Source organism: Cherax quadricarinatus, chromosome 23, assembly GCF_038502225.1.
Source record: "Cherax quadricarinatus isolate ZL_2023a chromosome 23, ASM3850222v1, whole genome shotgun sequence".
In the NCBI taxonomy this organism is placed as follows: Eukaryota; Metazoa; Arthropoda; class Malacostraca; order Decapoda; family Parastacidae; genus Cherax; species Cherax quadricarinatus.
In genome coordinates this window covers 7468747-7480900 of record NC_091314.1, presented here as the reverse complement: position 1 = coordinate 7480900, position 12154 = coordinate 7468747, and the positions used below count along the sequence as shown (strand labels likewise).

General features: G+C 39.5%; 1 protein-coding gene across 2 annotated transcripts in view; it reads right to left on the bottom strand.

Moving 5' to 3' along the window:
- tos (Exonuclease tos) overlaps positions 1 to 9828 on the bottom strand; it is a 42530-nt gene extending 32702 nt beyond the window's left edge. The window contains exons 1-4 of one of the 2 annotated variants that reach the window (XM_070087826.1): positions 9443 to 9581; positions 7364 to 7458; positions 6361 to 6480; positions 2445 to 2599 (exon numbers count right to left, since the gene is read on the bottom strand). In XM_070087826.1, coding sequence (XP_069943927.1) covers positions 2445 to 2496 — 52 coding nt within the window. In that variant the 5' untranslated portion in view covers positions 2497 to 2599; positions 6361 to 6480; positions 7364 to 7458; positions 9443 to 9581. Of the gene's footprint in view, positions 1 to 2444; positions 2600 to 6360; positions 6481 to 7363; positions 7459 to 9442 lie in introns of both variants that reach the window. The other variant, XM_070087825.1, reaches the window with a different exon arrangement.
- Between the last annotated feature and the right edge of the window lie 2326 nt (positions 9829 to 12154).

Below are 12154 nucleotides of genomic sequence, written 5' to 3'. Positions count from 1 at the left end.
CTTTTAGTCAGTTGAGTTTCTGTGGTCACTATAAAGTACTTTTGAAACATAGCTTTTGTGTACAGTTTCTTGAAGTTGGAAATGACTTGCTGGTCCATGGGCTGCAGGAGAGGAGTGGTATTAGGAGGCAAAAACTTGACCTTAATGAAGCTCATGTCCCCAGAAAGTCGCTCTGCTAAGTCTGTAGGATGACCAGGGGCATTGTCTAATACCAGGAGGCACTTAAGGTCTAATTTCTTTTCAATTAGGTAATTTTTCAGTGGGGGCAAATGCATGGTGTAACCAGTCATAGAAAAAGTCCCTAGTGACCCATGCCTTACTGTTTGCCCTCCACAGCACACAAATTAGCCTTGAGGACATTGTTTTTCCTGAACACTCTGGGAGTTTCAGAGTGATACACCAATAAAGGCTTCACTTTGCAATCACCACTAGCATTGGCACACATCAACAGAATAAGCCTGTCTTTCATAGGCTTATGTCCTGGGAGTGCCTTTTCCTCCTGAGTAATGTAGGTCCTGCTTGGCATTTTCTTCCAAAACAGGCCTGTTTCGTTGCAATTAAACACTTGTTCAGGTTTAAATTCTTCACTGTCTGTGTAATCCTTGAATTCCCTCATATTTTTCAGCTGCTTTTTGGTCTGAACTGGCAGCCTCACCATGCCTAATCACACTATGTATGCCACTACGACTCTTAAATCTTTCAAACCAACCTCTGCTGGCCTTAAATTCACTCACATCAGCAGTAGTTGCAGGCAATTTCTTTACCAAATCATCATGCAACTGCCTAGCCTTTTCACAAATGATCGCTTGAGAGATGCTATCTCCTGCTATCTGTTTTTCATTTATCCACACCAATAACAGTCTCTCAACATTTTCTAACACTTGTGGTCGCTGTTTCGTAATCACAGTTGCACCTTTTGCAAGAACAGCTTCCTTGATTGCCGTTTTCCTGGTCACTATAGTAGAGATGGTTGATTGGGGTTTACTATACAACCTGACCAGCTCCGACACACGCACTCCACTTTCGTACTTTGCAATTATCTCTTTCTTCAATAGTCATTAGCACCTTTTTTCTCGAAGGGTTGGCACTAGAAGCTTTCTTGGGGCCCATGGTGACTTATTTTGCAGAAACAAGCACCAAAAACAGTGATAATGTGGAATGTACCGAATGTATCCTTAGATGCGCGCACACTGGCTGGCTTGTAAACACTGGCACACACGGGGCAGTTCAGGCCACACGTGGACACGTCTCATACGAATCGCATCGAATACCGGGTTTTCGATCGGATACCAATGCCATTGAATACCGGGGGTCCACTGTACAGCACACTTTTACTAAATTTCATCTTATGCATTATCAAAATTGGTTCTGCCTTGACAGCAATCTGTGCGATATTATATTGGATTCAAGCAACATATATAATTTAATACTAGAATAGTGGAAACGTATGCAGAGAAGGAAGCTCCTGGAGACAAGGTTACTCTTTCTTCTTTCAATGAACTGGCTGTATCCCACCAAGGCAGGGTGACCTTAAAAGAAAAACCAAAGTTTCTCCTTTTAAATTTAGCAATGTATACAAGAGAAGGGGTTACTAGTCCCCTCTTATAACACACACGGCTTACGGAGGAAGAATTCTTTTCCACTTCCCTATGAAGTACAGTTAATTGCACAATTATATTTCTTCATGAACCTAATAGCATGAATAATAATAATAATACATCTCTGTTGAAATTATTATTATTATTATTATTATCATTACAAGGTTAATCATAAGTATTTAATTCAATGACAGAAGTTTCCCTAGACTTCACATCGCAAGACAAATGCAGAGGTCAAAATCTGATCTTAGGTAAAAGCAATCTTAAAAATTATTTATGCAAAAATAATAAAGTGTGTTTTAAGGTTGCTGTTACCAAGGTGGAGATGCTGACGGCATCATTGTTTTGTGATGCCTCACACTGAATCCTGCAGCACGCAAAATGTAATGTTATTAAAAGAAAAACCTTCCAGTAACTGCAATGCATATTCAACAAAATCTTAGTAAGTATAGGCATTAAAAAGACAAATAAACAAACTTTATTTCTATAAAGTAGAGCACAGTATATTATACAATTAAGGTGACTAACATACACAGTATCTACTTCATAGAAAGTCCTTTAATACATAAAGCATTTCAGACAACCTTAAAACTAAATTATGATTACAAGTACATGTATATAAGAATAAGAATACAGTTTTTAAAATAGTGGAGGTATTTAGTAATTCAATAAAATAATTTAATTAGCGATATATTAAGGATGATGCTAGGTACGTACATGAACTGAAGGAATGATAGACAAGGACAAGGACAAGGACAATACAGGTTAAAAGAATTGTTCAGCATAATGAATTAGAAGCTGGGCCTCTGTTATTTGATAAGGAATGCAAATTATTTACTGGCTTACCTATTATGTCAACATTCCTTGCACGGCACGCCTTTATGACATCTGATGCCATCTCCGAGGTCACTTCAACACAGCGCTGGAAGCATTCTTTAGCTTCTCGAATCTTTCCTTCTCTCAACAACTGTTTTGCCTTCTTGCGATTTCGCTCACGGTTTCTATAATAGCATTTTATCCATTAGTGCATTCGTCAAATCTTTGCTGAAGCTTTACAAGTTGTAATTCTTCTACAGTACAGGGTGACTTACCCCTTATATTATGAGAGTTCAGTTATGTGAATTTGTTAATGTGCTATGTCCCACTTCTAGTAATTTTGTATGTACAATATACATTTACAGTATGAAAACAATGCGATTCATAAAATGTATTGATGATTATAATTATGAGGGATTGACTCATTAGTATTCCAGGGTCCTGTTAGAGGACCACATAATTAAAGGTTCCAGAGCCCAAACCAGATACGTGAAATTGTTAAAACCGCCCCTAACCAATAGCGGAACTCATTTGTCATCCTCAAATAACCAATCAGATTGCCCCAAAACCCTTCCAATAGGAGATGAGACAAGATGTGAAACTATGTAGTTCCGGACTTAAGTGTAAGTGATTCCCAATCCCTCTAAGTTGGAATAATAACTCTTTGGACCCACTGTCAACAATTCATAAAAAAAAAAGTATGGCAAAATTTATAAAGGTAAAAAGATCTTAGAGCCAACCAATCTATCACACAGTAGAAGCACATCCAAATCTTAACAGCATTTCTATGATGGAAATGTAACAGTGCGTGAGTTCAGTTCAGCACTATACAGTTTCCACGAGTCTGAAACTGTCTACTGCAAAAAGTAAGAGACACTATTATAACTGCAGCACTACACTATTTGCAACTATTACATACTCTTGAATGAAAAAAATCACTATAAAATGCAAGACTATAAACATTAAAAAATATTACATTGAAAAATGAACAGAAAATAAATATCTCAGTGCTTATGTGCATTTGCACACACCATTCACCAGGCTCTGGCTTTTGTCCTAGATCACATTCCCCCACAGCCATTGGTTCTCTTCTCTGATTCCCAATCCTCCCTGGCGCTTTTGTGCTCTGCCCGTCCATGGTCACTATGCATCCTCGTTCGTCGGACGCAATCTCCCCTGCGCTTCTTGCGAATCCCAGGTTGAAGCATCTCCCTTCAGTGAGTACCTGCCCATGTTGGAATCCAGGGCAATGAAGTGGCGGATCGAGCGGCCTCCCTCGCACACACGCTTCCTACTATTATCCCTCTTGCCCTGGGCCACAGTGATTTCACAAGGGCTCTTTGGAAGGGAATCTGCCATCAGTGGCAGGAGGGCCTGGCACATTCCCTTTCTTCTTCAGCATTGGGCTCTGTCCGATCTTTTAATGGCCCCCTGCCCTTGGGCTCACCATTCCAACCACTCGGTGGATGTTGCACTGACTCGCCTTCGAGTCGGGCACTAACGACTGGCGGCTCATCTGTACCACCTTTGGATGACAGACTCTCCGTACTGCCCATGGTGTCCCTCACAGCCTGAGACGGTGGAATACTTCACGATGTGGTGCCCACGTTACCACTCTGCACGGACTACTCTCCCTGCAACCTTGCGCGCGCTTGGGGTGCACACTTTCACTCTACCTCTCCTTCTCAACGGGGAGGGGTTTCGCCCTCTGGACCGTCAGGAGATATTGGCCTGTACCTGCTCCTTCCTGCTGGCTTCAGGGCATATCAGGGACATATAATATGCAGTTCCTAATCAAAACATTCTTCCACTTTGGTCGAGGTCCCCTCTCCTAACACTGGACGGCCGGGCTCGATACGGCGTATGCTGTCAGTGGCCCTGAAACCCAACAGAAGAAGAAGAAGAGGAACTTGCTAGTTTGTCCAAGAAAGTGTGCAAATGCATGGAAGCGCTCAGGTGTTCATCATCTATTAGCCCTTAAACTGTCAAAATGTAGATCTATGTTCATGTGTGTAGCACTCCGACCTTGATTTTCCCCATTTGAAAGCATGTAAAAAAAAAAAAAAGCGTAGATCTACGTTCGGAGCCCCCCGCACGTGGACGTAGATGTACATTTGGACATTTTAAGGGTTAATTTTCAATGCGGTATTTTGTCAAAATCACGAATGTTGGTATTGGTAAGTATTTAATGTAAAAAATGAAATTTAAACTTTAATGCTCAAGGCTATTTTTATTTGCTTTAATCAGGGAAGCATTAAACCAGAATGGGTCATGTAGCACCTGGGAAATAGGAGACAATAAGGTTTGATCCAGTGACAGGAAACATCTGGTTTCCTGAATAATGAGCCCCTTGTCAGCATTGAGGCACCTTCTTAGCTGGATGTCCAAGGCTAAAACTATGTACACTGTACAGTACAAAACATCTTATCTTCATTTTATTAAATTTCCTGAATAATAATGTATTTGGATTTATTATTTCTTTCTTTCTTTCAACAAACCGGCCGTATCCCACCGAGGCGGGGTGGCCCAAAAGGAAAAACGAAAGTTTCTCCTTTTAAATTTAGTAATATATACAGGAGAAGGGGTTACTAACCCCTTGCTCCCGGCATTTTAGTCGCCTCTTACAACACGCATGGCTTACGGAGGAAGAATTCTGTTTCACTTCCCCATGGAGATAAGAGGAAATAAACAAGAACAAGAACTAGAAAGAAAATAGAAGAAAACCCAGAGGGGTATGTATATATACGCTTATACATGTATGTGTAGTGTGACCTAAGTGTAAGTAGAAGTAGCAAGACGTACCTGAAATCTTGCATGTTCATGAGACAGAAAAAAAGGACACCAGCAATCCTACCATCATGTAAAACAATTACAGGCTTTCATTTTACACTCACTTGACAGGACGGTAGTACCTCCCTGGGTGGTTGCTGTCTACCAATCTACTACCTAGGGATTTATTATTTATCTCCATAAATTAAAAAATCTCATTTTATGAAATTTAATACAACAGAACAGTAGAAACCTAGGTAGCAGGTTGGTAGACAGCAACCCCCCAGGAAGGAACTACTGTCCTGCCAATTGAGTGTAAAATGAAAGCCTGTAATTGTTTTACATGATGGTAGGATTGCTGGTGTCTTTTTTCTGTTTCAAACATGCAAGATTTCAGGTAGGTTTTGCTACTTCTGCTTACAATAAGGTCACACTACACATGCATGTACAAGCATATATATACAGACCTTTCAGAGTTTTCTTCTATTTTTCTTACTAGTTCTTTTTCTTGTTTATTTCCACTTATCTCCATGGGGAAGTGGAACAGAATTCTTCCTCTGTAAGCCATGCGTTTTGTAAGAGTCGACTAAAATTCCAGGAGCAAGGGGCTAGTAGCCCCTTCTCCTGTATACATTACTAAATGCAAAAGGAGAAACTTTCGTTTTTCTTTTTGGGCCACCCCGCCTCGGTGGGATACAGCTGGTGCGTTGAAAGAAAGAACAGTACAAAGCACTGAATGTTCCATATGGATTTAGTACTTTTGAGAACAATAAAAACAGTTTTCTGTAGTATGTATACTGTAACACAGTAATAAAGGAACACTACACAAACAAGTATCCAGTATGTATCATGAACATCTGAGTTTGCATTGCTATATTCACAAAAAAAAGTGCTAAAAAAACATGTAATAGTATATTATTTACATGAATAATTGAATGGAATCCAGACACTATAACAAGTAATGCCCAAATTCTGATTGATCTAAGAGTGCTGACTCGGAAATTATATACGTATAACACTAAAGTTATTGCTCATTAAAATCTATAATTATATAATAGCTGACCCTATTCTTTACTATTCAAGCTCAAGATATAGAGGTTAATTAATCTTTCATGAGCAATTGTGCAGAAGAGTACTTATTATTATTAATACTAATTAAAAAAAAAAAAAGTCTTACTCTCTGCGTTTAGTCTCAGTGACAGCCTTGGAAGGTAGATGACAGCCATCAAACACTAAGATTGGTTTGATATCATTGTTCAGCAACTGATTGATCTGCTTCAAAACATAGATCACATGTCTGAGAAAAGAAGAAAAACAAAATAATATGACTTGCAAGAATCATCCAAATTATCCCAAATTATCCCAAAATTTACTTAAATTTAGATTCTGTCCTGAAATATTTATAAAAATATTAATAATACAGTATATACTAGGGCCTGACAGTCATGTACTGGTCTTATCAAACCAACTTTCATCCTATGACTTTTTATTTACTATATGCACATTTTCATGAAGGTACTTAAATTTTATATAGCATATAAACTGTCCAGCATCAACACTACACATTAACAGTGAGGCATGACTTCACACTAGAAGATACTGCAACTGCATTAATCATTTACTGCCTAAGTTATAAATGTGTTTACTGTAGTTACTTTAACACAGTAGTCATCTCACATAGATGTAGGCTGACCCTCCCCTCCCCACATAAAAGAGGAAAAACATATTCATCATCATTCACACAATTGCTGTCTTGCCAGAAGTGTTGACATTACAGTTCAGATTACTCTCCAAACTGCAACAGCATCACCCTCCTTTAGAGTGTAAGCACTGTACTTTCCACCCCCAGGACCAACTGTTTCCCTGAATCCCTCCATAAATGTTATCCTTCACGTCAAGTCATGAAGTCCACTTGATTCTACTCATTCTGAGCTTAATGGATATTCAAGCCTCCCATAACCTCCCATATCCACACCCTCCAGTCCTTCGAGGGATAACCTCAACCTCTCCTTTCTTTCACCCTAGAGTTATATACCCTCTTTGTCATTCTGTTCTGCTCCATCCTCTCTAACTGCCCAAACCACCTCAAAAACCCTCTGGCAAAGGCCCCCCCCCATCTTCTAGTCTCCAGTGTCTGAATTTTCAGCATAATGTTCACACCACACATCATCCTCAAATACCTGGAGTATACTTGGAGGGTGTTTCAGGGGTTAATGCTCTTGCAGCCCAGTCCATGACCAGGCCTCGTGGTGGATCACAGCTTGATCAACTAGTTCTATAATAATATAATGATAATACAGTATAATAATATAATAATAATAATAACACGTATGAGCGTGTTAGATAGGAGTGAATGGAGACGAATGGTTTTTGGGACCTGACGAGCTGTTGGAGTGTGAGCAGGGTAATATTTAGTGAAGGGATTCAGGGAAACCGGTTATTTTTACATAGCCAGACTTGAGTCCTGGAAATGGGAAGTACAATGCCTGCATTTTAAAGGAGGGGCTTGGGATATTGGCAGTTTGTAGAGATATGTTATATATCTTTATATATGCTTCTAAACTGTTGTATCTGGGCACCTCTGCAAAAACTGTGATTATGTATGAGTGAGGTGAAAGTGTTGAATGATGATGAAAGTATTTTCTTTTTGGGGATTTTCTTTCTTTTTGGGTCACCCTGCCTCGGTGGGAGATGGGTGACTTGTTGGAAAAAAAAAAATATTTCTATAAGTACATGTACAAGGTATACAAGCCTAGCTGACATCAATGACATACTACGTTATAGAAAGCTGCTTGTTATGCAGAGCATTTCAGGCAAATTAGGTGAATGTTGTCCCAGGATGCAACCCACACAAGTTAACTAACACACAGATACCCATTATTCTGATGGGTGAACATGGACAGTAGGTGTCTTAAGGAAACACATCCTGATGTTTTCCAGCCGCACCGGGGATTCAATTTCCAGACCTCAGTGTGTGAGCTGAGTGCGCTACCAATTGAGCTACGACATGACAGAAGGAATAGACTCTGAAGTGTCCGTTTACAGATGATGCGAAGTTGATGAGAAGAATTCAATTGGACGAGGACCAGGAAGAACTACACAGGGATCTGGACAGGCTGCAGACCTGGTCCAGCAATTGGCTCCTGAAGTTCAACCCCACCAAGTGCAAAGTCATGAAGATTGGGGAAGGGCAAAGAAGATTGCAGACGGAGTACAGTCTAGGGGGACCGAGACTACAAACCTCACTCAAGGAAAAGGATCTTGGGGTGAGCATAACACCAGGCACATCTCCTGAGGCACACCAACCAGATAACTGCTGCAGCATATGGGCGCCTAGAAAACCTAAGAACAGCATTCCGACATCTTAATAAGGAATCATTCAGGACCCTGTACACCATGTACGTTAGGCCCATATTGGAGTATGCTGCACCAGTTTGGAACCCACACCAAGCCAAGCACGTAAAGAAACTAGAGAAAGTGCAAAGGTTTGCAACAAGACTAGTCCCAGAGCTAAGAGATATGTCCTACGAGGAGAGGTTAAGGGAAATCGACCTGACGGCACTAGAGGACAGGAGAGATAGGGGGGGACATGATAACGACATACAAAATACTGAGAGGAATTTACAAGGTGGACAGAGACAAAATGTTCCAGAGATGGAACACAGCAACAAGGGGACACAGTTGGAAGTTGAAGACACAGATGAATGACAGGGATGTTAGGAAATGTTTCTTCAGCCACAGAGTAGTCAGGAAGTGGATTAGTTTGGGAAGCGATGTAGTGGAGGCGGGATCCATACATAGCTTTAAGCAGAGGTATGATAACGCTCATGGTGCGGGGAGAGTGACCTAGTAGCGACCAGTGAAGAGGCGGGGCCAGGATCTATGACTCGACTCCTGCAACCACAACTAGGTGCGTACGTGTCACTGCTTTTAGGCTCCTCCTTTCTGCAACATTTAAAGCCCAGGTTTCACACCCATGTAACAATAGGTGCAGTGAACCCAAGACGTATAACTAATAAGTCCTAAAGTTACACTAACTTTATATATCTTTGATAAGGCCTCAATTAGCGTATGCTGCTTAGTTTTTATCTCCATATTACAAACTGCGGTCAATATGGATAAGAGCCGCTCAGGAGACAAGGTTAAAGGACTCCAATGAAAATAAGACAGACAGTCCCAGATGACACACCGACTTTACTGGGCTATCCTGCGTGGCTAACCCTTCCCCGGGTTAATAATCCCAACAAATCTTATCTTACCCATCGGTAGGTTCTCCACGCACGAGTTTCTCTGCACAGGAAAAAGCACCCTTGTGGAGCCAGCAGTAGGCGTCGACGGCGGCCGTCTGACCCTTGAACTCCCTGAGGTTGGCCTCCCTCGAGGCCTTCTTCAGGAAGGGCAGGAGACCCTGGATGCCCATGGTGGCGGGAGATATAAGCAAATACTAACATCCGCAGCAGCTTCTTGTGATCTCCAACCACACCCCACACTTCTACATCCAACTGACTTATTGGTCACCCGAACAGTAGGTCCGCCTTACGATATTTCTTCTTAAATAACAGGAAGAAGAGAGGATGACAGTAGGTTGAGCAGGTCGCTGTGTTTACAAGATCTGGCGCGCACAGGGATCACCTGTCTAAACTTACTCTGGACCTGCCATCTTACTAAGTACGTAAAATAAGTAAAGTAAATTAGTAAAGTTAGTACGTTTATTCAGGTACAAGTACACATAAATACAGTTACATAAATTATCATACATATCAGCCTATGCGTAGATTATTATCTACCAGCATAACCCCCAAAAAAGTCAAAGTGAATTATTTCCATTGGGGTCCTTTTCATGTTAAATAAAATAAAATAAAATAAAATTTATTCTCTATAAAAATTACAATGTGGAGTTAACATATTGTGTGGTTTACATATTATATAGAACTAATTACAGAGGGGGCCACTATCGCACCTAGCATGACTAGGCATTTCGGGCAGAATAAGATCAATTCGAAACTCTATATTGGTACAGATGAAGGAGTATATATTGGTATTAAGGCTAAGTAACTGCATTACACTTCGTAAATTTAGCAACGTGAATGGTTTTCTTTTTGTACAATATATAGTTTCTTTTGAAGCTCCTGTATTGGTGTGGAAAATCGCATTTATCTGAATGTAACTAATTATGTACATAACAGTAAATAATAACAAAGATAATTATTATTTATCAATGTTACATAGACAAGTAGGAATTTGGGACACCTAGGTAGCAAAAAATGTCCCCCTTCGATACCTACCACTGTCATAACCACAAGTTGCTCTGGACCTATTAATTAAATGAAATATACATACACCAGGAATACTGGTAAATATATAAATTTGTGGACTGTATATTAAAAATTAAAGAATAATTATAGATATATACAATTACATAACAGAAAGAAAATATATCTTAATATCACTCACCAATTTGACTGGAGATTAATGTGTATCATACCCAGAAAACCTCACTAACTAAATCTATGAAAATAATGCTGGCCAGAATTACACACAAATCTAGAGAGCTTATCTGAGGTTCCTGGAGCTGTCTTGTCCAGTCGTCTGATATCTCAAGTTATGCAGGAATGCACATCCACCAATTTCGCCTCCTATTTGAGAGGTGTCAACACAATTTTAACCTCTAGAGCACGAAAAATTCTTCCCATTACACCAACGTTTGTACAAAATTCAAAACCAAGATGGCGAGTCTCCTGCCCAGACGTAGGCTTTCCGTTTTCTATGACAAATATTATTAAATACAGTATAGGCCATCTATTTACCTATAAATTACCGTATTTCCGGAAAATATATACAGTATTTTCCACAATTGGAGTATCACAGGCAAACTTATGACTAGTTAAGATTCATTGGGTAACTGATGTAGAAAAAAAATAAAATAAAAATGCTGTCAGTCCAGCCGGATTACAACTACACGAACGAAATTTCTGTCAACAGTGAACACCTGAGGGACTGACTGCGTCTACTCCTGCGACATCCTTGGTGGTGTGGGGGGTGTCTCGATCTCCCCTGGACATCGGTGATAAATATTTTCCGTTTTTTTTTTTTTTTTGGGGAGGCTTGTCTTCGTGTTATCTTACTGGCTGACTACATCACACGAGCATCACCAGTCATCACCTCTATTGTTACGCTCTGCGGATATTTAACGATTTAGCAGTGAAGCCGGTTACTACACTCGAGTTAGGGGTGTAGGTGTCCCTCTCTGCCGGGACTTAGGCAAGGTGGTCCACCTGACCTAGCTGCCAGGTCAGTAAATAGGTACCTGGGTGTTAGTCGACTGGTGTGGGTCGCATCCTGGGAAACAAAATTAACCTAATTTGCCAGAAATGCTCCGCATAACAAGGGGATTTTTATTTAATATATAACTGATGTTAGCTATGTCTACGTAAGTTGTATTATGTACTTGTAAAAAATGAGTGTTATTATTATTATTATTATTATTATTATTATTATTATTATTATTATTATTATTATTATTATTATTATTATTATTATTATTATTATTATTATTATTATTATTATTGAAATAAGTCATATTCATATTCATAAATGGGCAGGCTTAAAATTAGCAAGCAATGAAAGATCAGTGGTAAAAATTACCGTAAACAATTTACAATTTAAGTAAGTTTATTCAGGTATACACAAATAGTTACATAGATTATAATTATCACACATAGCAGAATATATGTAGAGAACCTAGGATAATCCAAAATAGAGAGACTTATTTCCAGTGGGATCCTTTTAATATCTTATTATGCTATAAAGGAGATATCTTATTATTATACTATAAAGGAGATATACTAGGAATAAGGTAAAATGAATTATTTATATTTACATGTGTGTTAACTAAAAAATAAAAAATCTTTCTCCTCCCTTCTGTGGCTACATTCATCAGGCACCTTTTGGACTTCAATTGAAATAAGTCA